The sequence below is a fragment of the Orycteropus afer genome, unplaced genomic scaffold, assembly GCF_000298275.1.
Source record: "Orycteropus afer afer isolate SDZICR_OR568_19922 unplaced genomic scaffold, OryAfe1.0 scaffold00173, whole genome shotgun sequence".
In the NCBI taxonomy this organism is placed as follows: domain Eukaryota; kingdom Metazoa; phylum Chordata; class Mammalia; order Tubulidentata; family Orycteropodidae; genus Orycteropus; species Orycteropus afer.
The window spans coordinates 181,974-204,792 of NW_006921760.1; the positions used below are offsets into that span (position 1 = coordinate 181,974).

General features: G+C 42.8%; 1 protein-coding gene across 1 annotated transcript in view; it reads right to left on the reverse strand.

Moving 5' to 3' along the window:
• Positions 1 to 22,819, reverse strand: part of COL14A1 (collagen type XIV alpha 1 chain) — a 248,155-nt gene that overhangs the window by 4,616 nt on the left and 220,720 nt on the right. The window contains exons 42-43 of the mRNA XM_042781791.1: positions 21,993 to 22,181; positions 657 to 734 (exon numbers count right to left, since the gene is read on the reverse strand). Coding sequence (XP_042637725.1) covers positions 657 to 734; positions 21,993 to 22,181 — 267 coding nt within the window. The remainder of the gene's footprint in view (positions 1 to 656; positions 735 to 21,992; positions 22,182 to 22,819) is intronic.

The window sequence follows — 22,819 nt, forward strand, 5'->3', positions numbered from 1 at the left end:
GTGATGGAGCTCATGTGTTTCAAAATGGAAGAGAGCCACCTCACCCACATAACTGTGTGAGTATGAAGCAAGCCTTTATTATGTCAACTCACTAAGCATTGGGATTTATTTGCTACTACTTATAGCCTCCAGGAGTCCTCATGGTGCAGTGCTTAACTGCCTGGCTGCCAACTAAAAGATCAGCAGTTCAAACCTACCGGCTGCTCTGCAGGAGAAAGATGAGACCATCTGCTTCTGTAAAGCCTCAGGAACCCTATGGGGCAGTTCTACCCCACCATACAGGCTTGCTCTAAATCAGAATTGACTGGATGGCAGTGAGTTTGGTTTTATTTATTTTTTTGGTTTGGACTCGTAGCCTATCCTAGTTGTGGAAGCATTGTTAATAACAAACTGACATCCCAATAAAATGAAAGCAAAATACCACCATGCTATTAGACACTCCTTGGAAGGAAGGTTGGGCAATCCTACTTTTGTAGTGATACTGCCTCGGAAACCCAAGGAGGGGTCGCTATGAGTCGGGGCCGACTTGACGGCACATAACAACAACAACATTAGACACGGGAATGCAATACGGCCATTCTCTTCACATTAAATGTCTGTGAATATAAAAAACAGGATTTACACCTTTCAGCATTTTGTCAGATAGAATAATTTACCTGTTGGCCCAGGGGGACCTCTTGGACCTTGGGTTCCAATGCCTGGGCTTCCTTTTTCTCCTTTGGTACCAGTTAGACCTGTTAAAAAAAGAAGAAGAAGAAGAAGAAGAAGAACTCCTTAAAATTGAATTTGGATAGTTCCACTTTTCTGAGTTTCCAAAAGCTCTCTTGTGAACATAATGAAGGTTCAGGGTTATGACTCCATGGGGTTTAGTTAAATTCTGGCAGGAGTGAAATGTGCACAGTCATATATCGAAGGCTGAGTCTGTGTCTGAATGTGTAGTATGTATTTGTTATCCTTCATCTTTGTCTTTTTTCCCTTTCTACTGAAGTGGCACAGCTTGCCAGACACTAGGGCATGGGCTGCGTCTTTGCATGCATCAGACCATTCAACGTATGCAGTTGGCACCCCACAAGTAACACAATAGAAATCACAAGTGACCACGTCGAACATTTTCCTTTTGGTTCACCCTGTAATATATCTGCAAAAGGCATAAATTCTAATTAGGCAACAAAGTTCTGAAGCGCGTGAGTTTCCATTAAAATCTTGGAAGCTTCAGGAAAGCCTGTGTTTCATTTGGCTGATTCAGCCTCATAAAAATCAAAACCTATTCATGTTTCTTTTCCATTGAGCAGACCTCTTATTCCAATTTACGGTGCTATTAACAAACTATACATTTTCATAGGCAAAAAAACAAGGGAACGTTTGCTTCTGACACTTCATCCCCCAAACAGGTCCTATGATAAGATCACTTGACAGGTGAGAGCACAAGACAGAGTCTCATCAGACTGGGACCTGAGTGGTCATGGCTCACATCACGGCAGGTCTCTGGTGTCTGTTTTTCATGTGCAACAATGCTTTGAAATTGCAGAATGCATCTTTGTTGAATTACAGCTACTGAGAAATTATGTATGATTGGCAAGGCCTGAAGGGAACAAAAATACATGAGAATAGGCAACTTGTTAGGAAGTAGGCATACAAGTAGGAGCCTTGGTGGTGCCTGCTAACCAGAAGGTCAGTGCTTCCAAGCCACCAGCTGCTCTGTAGAAGAAAGATGTGGCGTGGCGTCTGTTTCCATAAAGATTACAGCCTTGGAAACACTGTGGGGCAGTTCTACTCTGCTATGAGTTGGAACTAACTCAACGGCAATTAAAAAAAAAAAAAAAAAAAAAAAAACCCACTGCCATTGAGTCAATTTCAATTCATAGTCCAATAGAACAGAGTAGAACTGCCACATAGCATTTCCAATTGTTCTGGTTATCTAATGCCACTCTGACAGGAATATACCACAAATGGGATGGCCTAACAAACAGGAGTTTATTCTTACAGTTTGGAGGCTTTAAGTCTGAGTTAAAAATGCCAGGCTCTAGGGGCTGGGTGAAAGCCCCTCAACCTTGAGTTTAAGCTCTGCCTCCTGCTCCCGGCCCACAGGAGCTGGAGCTTTTCTTCACTCAGCTGCTGGCTGCTGAGGCTGACAAGCCCAAGGTTAACAAACAATAAGGCACAGTCCTGATATTACCAAACCACACAGCAGGCCATTAATTCAAATCTATTAAAAGTCCCAAGATGGGCAGAGCATGGTAGGCTGCTGAACAATGACACAGCTACATGCAGGGTTCAAGTGTTCCATAAGCTAGAGACCATTGCCAAAGCTGTTTCTTATACACGGGAAGCAGACCACATATGCAGAGTAGCTGCTCCAATAGATTCCACCATGGAGTTAATTACCAGTCTCACCACGGGGAATAACTGTATTAGCTGCCCAGCCAAGCTGACACACAAACTTAACTACCATAATTCCACCCCTTGTCAACTTGGCACCTGTACAGATATTCAATGGGTGGCATCTATACAGATTTCCTTCACCCGGTGGCTCCAGTCCCCTAGTTCAGGAGTGATGGCCTTACCCCCTTGGTGTGGTGGGCCCCATTCCGCTACCTCTTGGGCATGGCAGCCCTGCCCCCTCACTCTTGGGCAGCAGCTATGACTCCATCCCACCAGCTCACATGAATGAGGAGCCCCACACTCCAAAACCCAGTTGGTGAAGGTCTGGCTCTTTGAAACCTAGGGGGCTGTGGTGGTTCCACCCCCAGAGGCCATGGTCCTACCCTTAAGGCTGAGGCAGCTCTGCTTCCTGTTTCCTTAGTCTCTCCACTTCTACCGATTAATGACAAAGGCAACTGTGTTATACTGGGTTCTCTAGAGAAACAAAACCAGTAAAGCTTATATATATATATATAGAGAGAGAGAGAGAGAGAGAGAGAAATTTATCTTAGGAAAGTGGCTCATACACTTATAGAAGCTGGCAAGTCCAAAGTTCTTGCTTGGATCAAACGTCAAGCTGGAGCCTTTCCCCAACTCTTGCAGCTGCAGGGGCTGAGAAGCTCAAGGTTGGCAGGCAGTATACTGGGTGTTGACTCCAACGAATGACGAATCCAAGATCTTCAGGCCGAATGGTGGATTGTTCACTCACGGACAGTTGTAGGCAGCACAACAGAATCCCAATCCACAGAAGAATGTCTCTTTTCCCAGGATGTCCATAAATATACTGGAAGCAGACCACACCCCTAGGAAAACTCCCTTTCAATGGACTGGCTGCTCATCATGATTCATCTGATCCCATCGTGGTGATAACCACATCATAACTGCTGAAACCACACAGAATTGTGGTCCAGCCAACTTGACACACAGTTCCAACTATCATAGCAACCCACTCCACCAGAAATCTCCCTGCCCCAAAAGCACTCAGCTTTCTTGCGCCATGGGCCAGCCAACATGCTACTCCATTTCATGCTGGTCTCCTCTACCAATTAATGGTAGTGGGTTACACTTCTCCAGGAAGCCACCTGCACAATGGCACCCAGCTTTCTGCTCCGTGAGCTGGTAAGGCTGTCACTATCTCATGCAGGTCTCTTGGCTCTGCTGCTGCTGTCTCTCATGCTGCATACCAGAGTCTCTCTATTGGGGTCTTGGGTCAAGGACACACTTCACTCCTGTTTTCACACTTTAGGTATCTGTCAGAGTAGCACCCCACTCCTAGTATCAAATGTGTTAGGCTGGGTTTTTTAGAGAAGCAAAATCAGTAAGTTTATATATAGAGAAAGAAATTTATCTGAAGAAAATGGCTCACACACTTATAGAAGCTGGCAAGCCCCAAGTTCTTGGATCAGATGTCAAGCTGGAGGCTTTTCCTGACTCACACAGCTACAGGCACTGATGAGCTCAAAGTTGCCAGGCAGTATACCGGTTGACTCCAACAAATGATGAATCCAAGGTCTCCAGGCCCAATGGTGGCTTGTTCACTCACAGATAGTTGTAGGCAGCACAGCAGGATCCCGATCCACAGAAGAGTGTCTCTTTTCCCAGGATGTCCAATAGATTGGAAGGCAGGCCGCACCCCTAGGGAAACTCACTTTCAACGGATTGCCTGCTCAAAACATACACATCTGATCCCATCATGGGAATAACCCACATCTCAACTGTTTAAACCACACAGAATTGTGGTCCAGCCAAGTTGACACACAGCTCCAACTATCATACCAATGCTGTAAATCTGTCCAGAAGGAAACTGCCTCATCCTCCTCCTGCAGAGCAGTTGGTGGGTTTGAATCACCAACCTTTACACACACACACACACACACACACACGTGTGTGTGTGTGTGTATATAATTTAATTTTTATTAACAGTTAGGCTCAACAATCAGTTCTCAATATTCCAGAAAACTTGAAATAAATTCTTTAAAAAAAAAAAAAAAAAATTATTGTGATTTGGGAGAAAGTTTACAGAGCAAATTCACTTTCCATACAGAAGCCCACACACTTTGTCTCATGGCATTGACTGCAATTTCCCACAATGCAACAGCTCCCCTCACATTTCCCCCATAGAACCTCTTCCCTGTGTCCTTCCCTCCCATGCACTCCTGCTCCCTGAGCTGTCTCCCTGTGCAAACACAGCCCTTCTATTCTCCCATGATTGATCTCTCCAAGGACCTAATGTAAATGTTCAGCTCATATGCCTGTCTTTTGTTTAGCTGGACACCACAGGAGTGGGTTCAATTCCAGACCTGAAGGGGAACTAGGAGCCATATGAGTCACCAACCTTTTGGTTGCAGGCTAATTCTTTAACCACAGCACCACCAGAGCTCCTTTGATGGTAACAGGTTTGGTTAATTTTGGTTTAGTCATGCAAATGATTCAATTTTTTAATTACAAATTTTTTTTATATAGTAAAAGTAATACTTAGGCAGATTATAACATACGATAAGCAAGACTTCCAACACTCTAAAAGAATCACTTATAGCATCTTGTTGTTGTTGTTAGGTGCTGTCAAGTCAGCTCTGACTCACAGTGACCCTATGGACAACAGAATGAAACACTGCCCGGTCCCATGCCAGCCTCACAATCCTTGCTGTACCTGAGCTCTTTGTTGCAGCCACTGTGTCAGTCTGTCTTGTTGAGGGCCTTCCCCTTTTTCTCTGACCCTCCACTTAATAAAGCATAATATCCTTCTCCAAGGAATGGTCCCTCTGACAACGTGACCAAAGTAAGTGAAATGAAGCCTGGCCATTCTCACTTCCAAGGAACATTCTGGCTGCACTTCTTCAAATGAAAAAATGACAGATTTGTTCATTCTCTTGGCAGTTCATAGTACTTTTGGTATTCTTCGCCAACACCACAACTCAAAAGCATCCACTCTTCTTCGGTCTTCCTTGTTCATTGTCCAGCTCTCACATGCATATGAGGTGATTGAAAATAACATGGTTGGGTTAGGCGTACCTTAGTCTTCAAGGAGACATTTTTGCTCTTCATCACTTGAAAGAGGTCTTTTGCATCAGATTTTTGCAATGCAATACATTGTCTGATGTCTTGACTGCTGCTTCCATTGGTGTTGATTGTAGAACCAATTAACACAAAATCTTTGACAACTTCGATCTTTTATCCATTCATTGTGATGCTGCTTATTGGTTCAGTTGTGAGTATTTTCATTTTCTTTATGTTGAGTTGTAATCCATACTGCAGACTAAAGTCTTTAATCTTCATCAGTAAGTGCTTCAAGTCATCCTCACTTTCAGCAAGCAAAGTTGTGGCATCTGCATATCACAGGTGGTTAATGAGCCTTCCTCCAATCCTGATGCCATGTTCTTCTTCCTATAGTCCAGTTTCTCAGATTATTTGTTCAGCATACAGATATAATAAGTATGGTGAAAGGGTACAACCCTGATACACTCCCTTCCTGATTTTAAACCATGTGGTATTCCCTTGTTCTGCTCGAATGACAGCCTCCTGGTCTATGTACAGGTTCCTAATGAGCACATCATTTCCAAAAAGAATGTTGTTGAGAAGGTATTTGCTCTGGGAATAGCTGGTTGAGAAAAGCTTGAGGAACAGCTAACAGTTTTTTCTATACTGCCTATAGGATTGTCTCTTGATTTGAAGGTTCGGTATATGCTCTGCTCTGCTCTTTGGGGCCATCTCTTGGGCTCAAGATCTACACAGCTTCTTTAAGAAAAGCCTTTCTTTGTTACTGGTCCTCCAGGCTGGTCTGCTCACCACTATGCGTCCCTAACACCCTAATATCCACACAGCATTGGTAGTGGCATCTGAGCTCAGAAAAGACCAACATGGCAGTGAGAAGCCAGGGGCATTGACCACGGTGCTGTGACCACCTGCTTAGGCCTTGACACTTCTCTTCAGAACTGATAAGGGAGAGAGTAAACTCTCAAAATAAAAATACAGTCTTCTCCTCCAAGTTTAGAAACCATACAACTAACTCTGACTAGTCAACATTTAATGCTCCATTGCTGAGCAAGTTGTTAATACATACCACCATCCTGAGTAAGCCTACTGGGTGTTAACACAGGAGCTAATACTCGGAGCTAGGACCTTGTAGCTCTTCGGTGCTGCCTCACTTATGGCTACTTGTGCCCTACTGTGCATCTGGGAATTTAGTGGAAAATGGCTCTTCACCCAATGGGTTGGAGTCACTTTCCCCACAGAGAACCACTAATTTTTAAAGAATTAGAACACAAAAAAAGTATATTTTTGACTAACCCTAGGCTGCTCATGATTAACTGTGTGGTGACTCACAGGCCTCTCAGGACCTCTCAGTGCCAAAGGATCCATGTGAGCAGCATGGCTCCTCAACACATGAGTCTCTACCACTAGAAGACGGGAGAGGAGGTGACACGTGACATCCAGGAAAGTGTTCTCTGGAATAATCTTCTGATAATATCTTCATGACTTATCCTTTATGTGTTCATAAAGAGAACAGACTGGGAAAGATTGAGTGGTAGGAAATCTGGTCATTTTAATTTTCTAGTTATATACAAGAAAAGAAGTGGAAATATTCTATCCCCTCAAAATACCTGAGAAAAAAAAAAGAAGAAAACTTCTAAAGACAGAATTACCTATTAACAGGGAATTTTCAGATTTTATTATCCTATAAGTTATTATATGAGGCTCCGGTGGTACAGTGCCTAAGGCATTTGACTGCTAACCAGAAGGCTGGAGGTTCAAATCCACTAGTCACTCTTTGGAAGGAAGGTTGGGCAATCTACTTCCGCAGTGATACTGCCTCGGAAACCCAAGGAGGGGTCACTATGAGTCGGGTCCAACTCCACAGCAATGGTTGCCTTGCTTTGTAATTGGCTCCAATTCACTTTAAGGTTCTACAGTTTTTCTATGGAGAAAATCAATATAAATGAAAATTTAACTTACCAAAAAAATAATTAAAATGCCCTTAGTTTTCTTGTGGAGTGGCCAAGGATATTTAGAGTTATTATATAGAAGTTTTTCCTATTATTCATTCATTCATTCATTCATTCATTCATGATGTACAGCAGAGGCTAGAAGACATCTAGCAAGGAAGTTGTAAAGGGAATTTAGGCACTATATATGAGGGTTGAATTAAAAAACCCTCTAAGGCAGTAAGGAGAATGTGTCTTAAGTGCCTACTATGTATTTGGCATTTGCTCTATGCTCCATACAGATTGTTTCATTTTGTCCTCACAACAAGGTAAGGAGTATTGCCGCCATTTTACAGGTAAAAAAATCAATTCTCAGATTCCATAATTTGCCCAATGTCATATATCCAGTGTGAGAGATGGAGTCAGCACTTGAACCAAGTCCAACTCCTAAGCCTTGGCCTTTGCTCCTTATTGCATATACTGAATCTGGCTGTGTCCGCGCTCTTATGCAGAGCAATGTGAGAAATACAAAGAGCCCATAGGACTCTATAGGAAAGAAAAACTGGAAAGGAGGGTGGACCATTTGCAGCTGTGTATCAAGTACTTATGCACTTTCTGCATCCTAGGGAGCTGCCCATTACGATGGAATCAGCCTGCATGGAAACAGATGTTATCAGGTATCCACAAAGAGCTTGAGAACAACTCTCTTAGGATTATATACTCCAACAAAAGAAAGACAAGCATAAGTAGATACCAATAAGGCTGTGTATGAGATGTCTCAAATGAGCCACATAGGCCAAGCAATAGCAGACAGCCCTTACACATATAGGGAGTTTAACCAGCTTGTCTAAGTTTTCACAACTAGTAAAGGCACTGACCAGGATTTGAGCCCAGGCAGTCTAACTCTAGAACCAGAACTTTTTTTTTTCCCTGTTTATTCTATTCTTTTTTAAAAATTGCTATATATATAACTCAACATTTGCCAATTCAACAGGTCTCCTATGTACAATTCAGTGACACCAGTTACATCAATCATGTTATGTAACTATCACCATTGCTGTTGTTGTTGTTGTTATGGGCCGTCGAGTCGGACCCGACTCATAGCGACCCCTCCTTGGGTTTCCAAGGCAATATCACTATGGAAGTAGATTGTCCCATCTTCCTTTGGTTTGAACCACCAGCCTTCTGGTCAGCAGTCAAATGCTTTAGGCACTACACTACCAGAGCTCCCCCATCATCACTACCCACTGCCAAATTTTCCATCACCATCAAGAGAAACTCAATGCTCCTTTTAATCACCAAGGAAGAAAGCATTTGGGCATGATGAGGAATTCATAGAAGAGGCAAATTTTGAGCTAAGCTTGGAGGAATGATTAGGATTTCAAAAGATGTGGCTCTCAAATTTCAAAAATAGGTGTTTTAAGTGAAGGGTGTAAAGGTGTGCTCTGAGAACTGCTAAGCAGATGATTTCCTAAGAGTCTCATTAGGGACCACAGGTGAATGTCTGTGGAGACATTGCAGCACTATCTCATTCTCCCTTATCACTGCTCTAACACTGGTCCTCTAATCTGTTCTCTTATTGGTCCATACAGGCAGGCACGTGTCTATTTTAGTTCTTCATGGTATTCCCAATGCCAAGCAATGATTAAGCACTGACGAAGTATCTGTCAAACAAATGGATGAATGAATGAAATTACAAAGTTCAACTGCAGACTTTGACAAACCAAGAATGTAGCCAGTAGTATATCAGCTCTGCCTGCAATGATCTCACCAGGTTTTAAATATCAGATGCTTTACATTCAGTCATTACAAGAGCTGAGGAGACAGACAACTACGAACCCTAAAGGGGACTGTGATAAAGAGAGGTTAAGTAACTATGTCAAAAATCGTATGTTGAAATTCCAATCCCTGGTACCTGTGAATACGGCCTTGTGCAGAAGTAGAGTTTTTGAAGATGGTATCAGTTAGGTCAACATAAGGTCATGCTGGAGCAGGGTGGGTCCTAACCCAATATGCATGATGTCCTTATAAAAGAGGCAGAGATGGACACTGGCCACATGGCAGCATAAGCAGAAATTAGACTGAAGCAGCTGCCAACCCAAAACACCAAGGATTGCCAGAAACCACCAAAACCTAGGAGAGAACTTGGACCAGATTCTCCCTCAGAGCCTCCAGAGGGAACTTACCCTGCCAACACCTTCATTTTGGACTTTTAGCCTCCAGGACTGCAAGGGAATGAATTTCTGATGTTTTAAGCCACCCAGCTTGTGGTACTTTGCACAGCAGCCCAAGGAACACTAACACAGAGCCGAGGCCCAGACACCCGCCCACTGTGCTCCTTGCCCCTCTGCCTGAAGCTGAACTTGGAGGCCGTGCTTCCTGTCTTGATTGCTGCAGTCACTGGCTTCCTGAGCTGCTTGTCTGCACCTCCTCTCATGTTCAGCAATCAGCCCTGTGCTTATCACCACACTTCCTCTGCTTACCTCCAGGGTTTGCATGCTTGCTCTCAGCTCAGAGCAAGATTTGGGGCTGATTTTAAGAGGATTTATCCAGCTCACAACTGACTGTATGTCCAGAGTCTGGCCCTTGGTTATCTCTTTAGTATTTTCCTTGTTTTCCTCTTGGACCCTCAGTAGAGACAGGTGATTCATTCCTATGCCCTCTGATCACACTCAGCACCAAGCTGGCCTCTCACATTACTCCATGGAGGCCAGTCACTCCTTTTTGACCCCAGCCATTCAGAGGAACTCCCAGGACCTGTGCCCAGGCAGATGCAGAAGGCCTGGGCAATGCTTTCATGTAATGGTACCCAAAAGTCACAAGACTGTCAGGCAATGCTTCAGCTATGTTACTACATTGTCTGTTTCCTGGGAAATGTTGGTGATGAACTGAGACTATAGACTGTTTTTCCTTCAGGTGGTGTTTGACTGCTTGCTAGGTACAAGGTCCTGGACAGCTAGAGGATGGTACATTAACCAGACTCAATTCAACAAATATTTTGCCAGAGTCTCTGTTGTTTCTATATGCTGGGTCTGTAGGATAGTACCAGAATGTGGAGATCCATGCTTTGTGCTAAGGTGGCAAAAGTTGGAAAACACATGATTGTGTTAAGTGTAAAACAAATTTGACATTTGGTAGAGCTTGCTCTGACTTTGTCATATAACAACTGGACATCTGCTATGCCTTTACTATGCCTCTATAACTAAGGGCACAGCCAGGTGACGAGAAACCATTCTAATGTTTCAGGCAGAGGAAGTTTAATAGAGAGACTTGGCTACATGGAGATAGAAGGGCTGAGAAACCAAATAAAGAGGATGATGGTGGGTACTACAAAGTATTGCAATTAATGAAGGTGGACCAGAGTCCTGAAGATCTCAACCCCACCAATAAGCACTGTGCCAAGCTCACAGAGGAGCTGAGAAGCCACGTGAAGATGATTCAACAGAAGGAAGCCACTGTCACCCCTAGGAATGTAGGCACAATAGGAAGAGATGGTATGACCAGTGCTCAGATCTTGGGGCCTCTGGTAGATCTGGAATCAGAGAGAGAGTGTCTGGTAGAAGAGGAGCCAAGAGGGGTTGCAGCTAAAACTGGAACTGCCAGAAGAGGCAGGGATGACGTGAGGGGAGAAATACCTCGGCTTTTTTCTTCTTCCTAGTCTCCAGTCTTCCTCAGTGCCTCTCATTGACTAAACCTACCTAGGAGGCAAAAGGCAAGGGAGCTTGGAAACAGTTTCCTGTGATATACACTAAAATAGGGGAAGGGCGGACAGGTGATGTGTCTGAAAACAAACTGACTAGTCCAGTCCTGATACCAGGTACTGAGAATCCAGAGGCAAAAACACCCTTCCTGTTACTCTATAGTAAAGAGAGAAATACGCCAGTAGTTACAATGCAGTGTGAGAACTATGGCAGAATACAAAAGCACAGAATTGGAGTATCTATGGTCCATCACGAGGAGCCCAGGTGCTACAGTGGTTAAAACGGTCAGCTGATAACTGGGAGGTCGAACCCACCAGCCACTCCATAGGAGAATGATGAGGCAGTCTGCTTCAGTAAAGATTTACAGCCTTAGGAATGCTATGGGCAGTTCTACTCTGTTCTATAGGGTCACTATGAGTTGGAATTGACCTGACAGTAGTGGGTGGATGGTCAGTCACAGAACGCTAATACAGCTGATCTCTGAAAAGCAGGCATTGGCCACGCAAAGAAGGGGCAGATGGGCATTGTGGGCAAAGGGAAGCACACATGCAAAGGTTTGTGGGGAGACAGAATAGGGCATGTCTGTGTTGGCATCGAGTCAATTTCAATTGATAGCAGTCCCCATATGACAGAGTACAACTGCCCTGTAGGGCTTTCAAGGCTACAATCTTCATGGGAGCAGACTGCCAGGTCATGCCAAGCTTTGTGTGCCTGACTAAGGAGATTGGGTCTGGCCCCTCAGCTGCGTTGTTCTGCTGTGCATGGGGTCGCTATGAGTCGGAAACGACTCGACGGCACCTAACAACAACAACAACCTCCTTTTCTTGAAAAAAGGAACTCAAATTATTTAAGCTACAGGCCCCACAAACTCTGGACCTGCCCCTGCGGGGGTGCCACAAAGCAATACGATTAACTAAGGCGGGCTGGAACCTGCGATCTCAACAGCAGCACTGTGCTAGGCGCACAGACAAGCCAGTGGAAAGCATGTTGGGGTGTCCAGTGGTCAACAGAGGCCACAGTCAGATGAAGATCAAGGCAACAGAAGATTCTGAGCTTCAGGTGCTTCTGTCAGTTAGAGAGAGAAGGTAACATAGGCAGGGGTCCTTTGGTCTTTTGAGCACCAACATCTATATTTGATACCTTAAATCTGGGCACTGAGAAGGAGGAAGGAAGTGGAGCAGGGAGGTAGGAGATGAAGGAGGGAGAATGGAAGTTAAAAAGGGAGGAGAAAGGGAAAAAGAAGATAAGGCCGACAACCCATCAGAGCATACACCAAAGCACTGTGGTCCTTTGTGGCTTCTGTGAATGCCTGCGTATCACTGGCAGAAAGGAAAGGCTATTCAGGCACAAGCAATCCTCTGTTTTTGTCCACTCAGTTTTACCACTGACATTATGATCTCATAGATACATAAGAATGTCAGGCCAAATGCCAGTCTATCACTCCCAGCTCCAAAATTTTGATTGCTTTACCTTAAAGGCTAGTCTATGATTTTCAGCACTATTCAGAAAATATATTCAAACACAGCAGAAAACTGAGCCAATTTTTATGGCTTAAAAATGAACACTGCAGGTCCACCTTTTATTTGAATATTTGATCAGCTGATGATATTTAAATTTGAGCTTGGTCTCCATTCCTTGCAGAACTGGAAAGTGACAGGCTACTACTCTTCAGTCTTGGAAGAGAAAAGAGCTGTGTGGGGCACTGAGCAGGCCGGGGCTCACAGAGTTTACAGCACCATGTGCTGGGACACACAGTCCTTTGTGATAAACAAAAGGAGTCCATGATTAAGATAAATACGTCTTCTCTCTTAGCTCCTCATCAGACTTTGCCAAAATAATAAAGAAATTCAGAAAAGTCAAATTTGACTTTGGTGTATTCACATAGTAATTTAAAGCCAAATTTACATCCAGAACCAATGAAATGGAAGAAGGTAATGAATATATCTTTTCTGTTTACATTTTCACCAGCTATAAAAGTGCTTTTGTTTTAAAAGCCATGTCACAAACTCCACTGAAAATTATTTACCTTATGTAATACACACAGCTTTAGTTTTATCTCATAAGCTAGTACATGATCTACTTCCATTTCACATGTTTATGGTCAAGGCTTAAACATTCAACAAATGGCCAAGCACATTCCTATCTTCAAAAAAAAAGGGGGGGTTCATACATATATATGTTTATATATATATGTGTGTGTGTATATATATGTTTATATACAGAAAACCAAACCCACTGGCATCGAGCAAATTCCAACTCATAGTGACCTCCATTAGGTTTCCAAGGCTATAAATATTTTTGAAAGCAGATTGCCTCATCTTCCTCCTGAGGAGTAGCTGGTGGGTTTCAACCACTGACCTTCTGGTTAATATCCAAATGCCTTACCCATTACACTAAAAGAGGTCTTTGTGTATGTGTGTGTGTGTGTTATATATATGTATAAATGTACTACATATATATGTTGTTGTTATGTGCCATCGAGTCAGACCCAACTCATAGCGACCCCTCCCTGGGTTTCTGAGGCAGTATCACTACGGAAGTAGATTGCCCAACCTTCCTTTCGAGGAGTGACTGGTGGGTTTGAACCGCCAGCCTTCTGGTTAGCAGTCAAGTGCCTTAGGCACTATGCTACCAGAGCTCCTTACATATATATAGACACAGTATTTTATGTATATAAAATTTATATATATATAAAATCCTTTCTAGCATAACTGAAATGCCTATTGAAAAATCTAATTTTTTGACTAAATTTATATGATAATGACTTGAAAGAAAAATGCTAATATTGTTATCTTGGCAATAACTGACTATTAGCAGGATTGATGCACTATATTAACCATATGGGCTTCTGCTTTTATTATAGCTATAGGGTGAATGAGGAATGGCAGCCAAAATGCTAGCCAAGAGGTAATCAGCACCATAAATCTTTACTGATTCATGAAATAACTATTGTAGTTCAGGCATTATGAGGAATAAAAGGAAAATATGCATTAAATGTGGTCTTTGGGGAGACTGTAGCCTCATTGGTGAGACACGACTGACAGAAGTGAAATCATTAAGGGTCAATTCAAGACAGGGAAGAGGTAACTATGGGGAGGAAGCGGGAGGGGAGCTGTTGCATTGTGGGAAATTACAGTCAATGTCATTAAGACAAAGTATATGTGAACTTCTGTATGGAAAATGAATTTGCTCTGTAACCTTTCACCCAAATCACAATAAAAATTTTAAATAAAAGGTCAATTCAAGAAAATATATTCTTCCTTGTGCTGAATGGTATGTGTCAGACAATGATGAGGTAGGGATCAGCCATTATTTATTTATTACATAATTGCTCAGGTTCCGTGTGTGGGGTGCAGAGGTAAAAACAAAACAAAACAAAAAGAACAGACAAGTACAGCAACAATTACCATATAATGGGAAGAATGCTGTGATATAACATGACAGAAATTGCTTAGGGCCAAGGAAGCACAAACCAGGGCCATCTTACTTGGTCTAGGTGCAATTCAAGTGCTTCTTTGGAATACATTGGGGTAGAAGCAAATACACTGACCAAACAATAAGCCATGATGAGGACAGGGTGGTCTGGAGAGGTGACTTTTGAGATGAATTTTAATGTCTGAGTTTGAATGAGCCCGAGGAAGAAACAAGGTGCTGGGGAGTGGGAAGAACATGACAAAATTCACACAAGGGTACAATACAAGAGCAGGGCACAAACAAGCATCAACAGTTCACCACTGTGAAAGGATAAGGCATGTACGAAGAATATCCTAGCTTCAATTTGTGGTTCTTCAGACTATGATAGAATTATGCATCCATCTTCTTGCCATGGTCTCATCCATTTTACTGCCTCTTGGGTTTAAACTTGGTCACATGATTTGCTTCAATAAGTTGGATTTTATTGCGAATAGCATGAACAGATGCTTGAAATAAGCTTCTGTTTGGGGGATGTCCTCTTGTGCTTCTGTCATTGCCATGAGAAGGACATACTCTAAGTAGCTGTTGCCCCTGCATCAGGACCCCCAGAGCTGCTCCAGTCTCACACAAGTATGTGATAAGAAATGCTTACTGTTGCATGCTAGTGAGATTTTTGTGGCTGTTTATTATGGAGCAAAAGCTGACACTGAGAACAAGACTAGTTCAGTTTGGCTGCCTAAGGCACTTGACTGCTAACCAGAAGGCTGGCGGTTCAAACTACATATATATGTTGTTCCTTCTTCAGAAGGAAGATGGGGCAATCTACTTCCATAGTGATATTGCCTCGGAAACCCTAGGAGAGGTCACTATGAGTCGGGTCTGACTTGACGGCACATAACAACAACAACAACAACAGAGCAAAGGTTACATACTCAAAGTAAAGCTAGGTAGAAAACTTGCACTGTGGCCATGGAAACATATCTTACTGAGATGCCCTAACCTTGAACAATATTACTAGCACAATATCCATTACTCTAAGACCGAAAGAAATCTCAAACCCATGGTCATCAAGCTGATTCCATTTGGTGAGACGACTCCATATGTTACAGAGTAGAATTGCTCCATGGGATTTTCTTGACAGTAATCTTTACAGAAGGAGTCCTGGTGGCCCAGTGATTAAAGTACTCAGCTGCTAATGAAAAGGATTGTTGTTCAAACCCAGCAGCTGCTCTGCTGGAGAAAGATGTGGCTGTCTTACTCCGTAAAGATTTACAGGCTTAGAAGTCAAAATCAACTCGATGGCAGTGGGTTAGCAAATTGCCAGGACTTTCTTCCATGGCACCACCAGGAGGATTTGAACCTTCAACCTTTAGGTAATTTAGTGCAAAATGTTTGTACTACCTAGGGACCTACTGCTCCACACACTGGACTTAAAGCCAATGCAACGACCTATTACATAGACTCCTATTTAAGGTTTTCAAAAAGTTTTAAGCTTCAGAAACAATTTTATTAGCTTTCATGGCAAAGAGAAGAGAAACCATCAGTTACAGCTTTTTATTGTAATAAAGTAATATTTTATTCTTTACAAGGGATGAGGAAATGATTTGATTGGAATTTAAATTTGCCAAGTTTTTTTTTTAAATCATCTGTTATCTTTGTTGGAAAAATGCTCTTATCCTGATTACAATTAATTTGAGAGCAGGAGCACAAAAGATGTCCGTCTTCTATAAAAACTCTTTTCCAGTAGATGCTACTCTTTTATGGTGCTTAAATCCACATCTTGTATTTAAAAAGTTACAGCTGGCATTTGAATGTTTTTAAAGGAGGCAAGAGAGAGAAAGACGCCCATTTAAATGGGGAAAACAGGCAGAGAACAGAGTGAGCCAACCGTTCACAAGGGCCCCACATTTTTCAGTTTCCTAGAAGTCATACTACTTGGAAATTATTCTTGGGTATGAAAATATCATCCTGTTCCATTGTGAGGCCAGCAAGATTTGATTTAATTTAGAGGAGTATGATGGTTTAAAAATATGTTCACAAATTCCTCGATACTCCTCTATCCAAAACGTAGACCCTAATTCCCCTCTACTTGAGAAGGAAATGGGCTTAGTGTCTCATTGCTAAGAAACAGAATATGGTGAAGGGGAAGCTGATGACTTCTGAGACTGGTTTAAAACAGAAGTATTGTGGCCTTCTCTTTGTTTTCTCTTTCTGTCTCTGTCTCTGTCTGTCTCTGTCTGTTTGTCTCTCTCTCATACACACACACACACACGTGTGTGCTTTTGCACTCTCTCATGCTCTCTCTCTCTCTCAGTGAACCCATTCTCAGGAAGGTCACTGCCATGTTGTGAGAACAAGGACCCCTATGGAAAGGCCCACAGGGTGAGGAACTGAGACCTCATGCCAACAGCCATTGAAATGCCCACCAACAGCCACATGATGAGCTTGGAAGGAAATCCTCCAGCCCCAGACATGCTCTCAGATGACTGAAGCCCTGGATTCCATTTTGACTGCAACCTCTTGAGAGATCCTGAGCTGGAACCACCAGTGAACCTACTTCCAAATCTCCTTACCCACAAAACTAAGATTATATACATCTTTTAAGTTGCTAAGCTTTACAGTAATTTCTCTAACAGATCACTAAGCATAGAGCTGCTCTCTGTAGCCTATCAATGTAAAGAGTCTCTAGGTAACAGAAAGAGAAAAAAAAAAAGAGAGAGATAATTCCAAAAGGAAACAAGAAAAAGCATCCATTGCCAAAAGTTGACCATACATTAGGAAAACATAATCCATCAAATCTTCAGAGAAAGGTCTTGTACTTAAGGGCATTCATATTGGACTCTACCAGATAAGTATTGGGTATGAAAAAAGAAAACTTTATTTGTCTGGAGATCATCTTTCAAGAGATGAGAGGCGGGCAGTGGGGACACAGAGGAGGAAGAAGGCAAACATAGTTTAGCAGATTTTCAACACCAGTGAAAAGAAAGACCATGTCTTATGCAATTGAATGTCAACGAAATGCAAAATGGCACTGGGGACTTGTGACTATCTGATTGCCAGCCAGCAAATTATACACAAAGCTTTAATGGCCCTCTAACAGTAATCAAGTTGATCAAAAAAATTAACAAGAGATCATTTTTCCAGGAATAAACCAGGATACAAAGGGCATTAAGAAGTTTCACAGAAACAATCGTTACCATCACGGATTCCTGGCTTTGCTTTATTTCTGAATTTGGGACCAAAGTTTTCTGCCAAACTTATCTTCAGCTCCAACTGCTCTTTTCAACCACAGGAATATTAAACACAAGCAGCTACTTCTCCCTCCTGGCTTTGAGTCATTCCGGCACTCAGATTTCTCTCCAGACTTCTCAGCCCTGTTGAGGCACAGTTTAGCTTGAGTATCAGGGACCCAGGTTTAACCTCAGTGTATGCATAGCATCCCCCTACCCTGGCTGTCATTTCTGAATCTCTGAAAGGAGCTGCCATTTATTTATGGTAACCAGAGCAAGGCTGATCCCTTCTTGGGGTTCAGTTGTGTTTCATCTCCCCATTCTTCTCCTTCCTCCTTTTCTAATTTTCTGAAACCAAGTCCTTCTTTTCCATATTAACCACAGAACATCAAGGCTGAAAAAAAAAATTCTTTTTTAAAGAGGTGTTTGTCTGAACTGTTGTAAAAATATAAAAAATGCATTTACCAATTCAACATTTTTTCACACATATGTTTAATGAGACAATTTATATGAATTGTGTTGTTGAAAGTTGATTTTTAAATTTTGTCTGTCTTTACAGTGTTCTGTAAACCATGGCATCAGGGCCTGGTTGAAGGTGACCCCAAGGCACAATGGAAAGAAACCCTGCCTGGTCCTGTGCTATCCATCCCCATGATAGGCTGGGGATAGGATAATTGTGATCCGTAAAGGTTTTAATTGGCTAATTTTCAGAAGTAGATCACCAGAACTTTCTTCCTAGTCCATCTTAGTCTGGAAGCTCAGCTGAAACTTGTTCAACATCATAGCAACATGCAATGATGGACTGATGGTGCACTGGCCAGGATTCAAACCTGGGTCCCTGAAATGAAGGTGAGACTTCCACCACTGAACCACCAGTCCCTCATAACTTATACATAGTGGTTGCTTAGCAAATATTAGCATTTTTCCTTATCAAAGGCCACAATAATGTCTTCCTCTAGATTCTAACAACACTGACTTTGCACATAACTCGATCAGCATTTAGCAGCTGCCACCCTGTACATTCAGAAACATTTTCATATCCCTTCCTTATCCAAACCACATCTTCTATTTCACCCGAACGAGATAGTACATGCATAAAACTGAGCACAACAATTGGCAGATGCATTTGGTGCCTAATAAGTGAAAGCCATAAATAACAGTATTATCTCACACACTGCCAAGCCAAAAGTCTTACATAAATCCTGGACTCAATAAACAGTTGTTGATCTATCATATAAAACAAACCAGATATGAATTCCAGCTGTTATGGATCCGCAACCTAAACATGACAATCATTACTTGGATGGTTTGTCTGAGCCAATAATTTCTGAAGAATCATGGAAAGTGAGAGAACTGCTTGAAGACTGAAATCAGGTACATTTTCTGGTTCTTTTTAAGTAAATGAAAGAAACCTGACTTTGTGAACTATCAACCAACAAACTTGATGCTGACTGGGTTAACCTGTGGTTCAAAATACCAGTGTGGAAAGTGAAAGTTTAAATAAATGGAGTAAGGAAATAAACAGATCAATCTAGTTCTGATACAGAGAGATTGGAATTAGCAATGGATAGGAGATACAGTTGGAATCACAGAAAGTCATGGTTTAAGAAGGGTTAATGTCAGAGTAGCCAGCACTCAACAGTTACAGCTCAAGGAATAAAAGAGGAACGCTGGAGCTTCTTGGGTGCCGTACAATAAACACTATTCTAGTAAACCCAAAAGGAGCCCCGGTGGTGCGACAGTTAAGCGCTCCCAGCTGCTAACAGAAAGATTGGCAGTTCAACCCAACCCAGAGACCCCACAGCAAAAAAACCTGGTGATCTGCTCCTGTGAAGATTACAGCCCAGAAAACGTCATGGGGGAAGTTCCACTCTGTCATAGGGGGCTGCTGTGAGTTGGAATCAAATTGATGGCACCTAATAACAACAGTAAACCCACAGCCATGCAGCTCGACTGGGAATCCACTGGGATCATCTTTGTACATGCTCAAAAGCCATTTCTCCCTTTCTGTCATACTGTCCTCCTTTACGTATTTGTGAAATAAAAGATTTCACCTGTCTACTCTATCTTTTAGGAGGTCTGGTAGCACTGTGTTTAAAGCAGTGGGCTGCTAACCCAAGGTCGGCAGTGCAAACCCACCAAATGCTCCATAGGAGAAAGATGAAGCAGTCTGCTTCCATAAAGATTTACGGTGCTGGAAACCCTATGGGGCTGTTCTACTCTGTCCCATACCCTTTAAGGATATATATCTATAGGTATGTAAGGAAATTACATCATGGAAATTCCTTATTTCCAAGGATTGTCTGGGCCACAGTTTGTGAACTCCTGGCTGATTTTCCTCTGGTCTAATCATTCAAGGAGTCTTGCCGAGGAGGAAAGACACTATCTGGCAAGAAAGGGGCCAGGACCTCCAAAAACAACAAAGACAACTTGTGACTTGCTGAAAGTGACTCAGGTGTTGGCTCTGCACTCCCTGAGTCACAGTTTATCCATTACCAACCCCATTATAGGTTTTCCTGCTGACAGAGGTGGCCACCTTCCTGGCTGGCAGATCTTCAGTGTGTTGCAAGGGAATTCACCCTTCTCTATGTCTGCTGATGTAGCACCCTGGCACAGGGCAACGCCTTTAGAAAAGAAAATCAGAACTGGGTCACGATCAAAGCAGGACCTATTTAGTGAGGACCTACTATGTGCAAAGCACTTCAGATCCAGTGCCTCTTCTGGGCAATCCAGCTGTCCACTAGTGCGCGGGTGGGGCAGATGCTGAGTGCAGCCAGAGTTCAGGGGGTGGGGACATATGTGTTCTGCGGTGAGCAACAAAACGATGCAAGAGACAGGAGTTGAACTGGAAGAGGATGATGTAGGTAAGACAGGGGATGGAAAAGCCATTTCCAAAGAAGAAGACTGCATACAACTGGTCACAATCAGCAGTGCATGTGACCCACTAGAATTGATCAAGAATGAACGTGAAATGTTACCTATCTCATCCATGCTTTACAGCCCAAATTTCAGAATTTCACCAACATAATCACTCACAGAGCAGACCGATAACATTTCATTTTTCTGCAAATCTGTCTTCTTGAAACTGTATCTTAGAAAATACTGTTTTTCAAATTAGAAAGGGGGAAAAAAAAAAAAAAGCATTACTTTCTGATTCAGTTAGGGAACGTCTTTAAAATACATTGCTCCCTGGACAGTGAGCCAGCCCTTCATCCATGCAGGTCAAGTCAGGGGCCCCTGACCTGCCTCAGGGACATACTGTAAAAGAAAACACTGTTTTTACAGTTGTCTCTTTTTCGCATTAATTTTTTCATGGTTAATATACAAATTCCAACTTGCCATATCTCTTTCATCTGTTTCTGGAGTGGGAGATCTTGCTTAATTATTGAAACTGGGTAGAATTCTATGAAAGGACTGTTATTATTGTTTGTAGCCAAGACTGCTGACATCTGTAGAAGGTAGAAGAAAAGGCTGAGGAGGATCTCTACTTTAAAGATATTTCAGTAGGAAAGACAAAATATTGACCCACGAAACTATGGGTCTATGAAACTATCACATAAAATGCTGTCTTGTATTTTAGGAAGATAAGCCACACACAGTTTTTATTTGAAGTTTAGAGCTGGTAGAATCTACATAGGCATATGTGAACCATATGTCACGTTGCGTCATGACTCTGGCTCACGGCAGGATTGCCTGTTGGTTGCCCAATACGGGCACTTCACAAAAAGCCACCAGACCTAGGGGGTGTGCTCTCTGCTCACCAGGTCTTATGAGTGATGCTGCATCTGCCCAGAGGGGGCATCGTTTTCTAATTCTTCCAGTAGAAGGAGCACTTTTTCTTAATTCATCCAAGCACCTTTCTCTCATTGACTCAAAGACCTCTTAGAGGTGAGCTGGGGGCCCTGCCTCTCCTCTTTCATACAAGCAGATATAGCTCTAGATAAAAACCATGGATTGCTCCATTTTGTCAATCTTTGGAACAGAAAAACAAGGGCCAAAGAGTACACTGGTTAGAATTAATGTGCTCTTGTGTGCTGTCAAGTTGATTCCAACTCACACCAACCCTACAGGACAGGAAAGAATTGCTCCATGGGGCCTCCTAAGCTGCAATCTGAGTAAATCGCCAGGTCTTTACTCCTGAGGACCTGCTGGGTGCGTTTCAACCCCTGACCTTCAGGTTAGCCACCAGGGCTCTCTAGAAGGAATTTAGATCCATTATTTACTCCCTGTACAAACAACACTGCTTTGCACAGTTTCACTGCACTACTTCAGAGAGTTCCATTGAAAAGAGTGGTCCATCTTACCTCGTTCTCCTGGGGTCCCGGGCTCGCCTGCATTTCCTGGGAAGCCTGGTGTACCTGGCGGTCCTTGTTCTCCAGGGGCTCCGGGAGAGCCTGGTCTCCCAGGTTCCCCAGGAGGCCCTTGGATAGTCCGGACTGATGAAGATTGGCTGGGAATCTGGTTGAGGATGGTCGTGAACCTAGCCATGTGACCTGAGACACAACAGCACAGAGATAGCATTCAATGAAGGGTCACACAAAGGAAGAGAGGACTGACACGATTATTTGTTAAGGCTGCTAATCATCCTGGACACCACCAGGAGGAGAAGCACATCCCTCTGAAATGTGTTCATTTCCAACTTAAATAGCTTCGCTTTTTTACTTTGAATAACATCTAGATTGTATTCAAATAGCTTCTCATGCGCTGGGAATTCCACAGCTCATACCAGCATCTCAGTAAACATAACTGAGCAGAATCATACATTTTATATTCACCCCCAACATTTATCTGACCCCTAAATCCTAGCCCAGCTGACTTTTTTTCCAGCAATCTCCTCCCAAGTTATTATTATTTTTTTCTCCAGCCCACAAAGCCTGCCCCACCATCTTGCTTGCAAATCCTTTATCTCAACTTATCTCTTAGCTGCCAAGCATTTTTGCAGGAAATTTTACTTAGGTCCCAACTGTAGAATCTCCCAGTAGCTTTATATATAAAAATTAATCTGGCGGGAGTTCCGGCAAGATGGCGGACTAGGCAGAAAGATTGCACAGACCCTCTTCAACAAAGAAAAGGGAAACCAATTAACACAGACACAGAAGATAATCGTGGACCCCTGAGCCTTGAAGGGAAG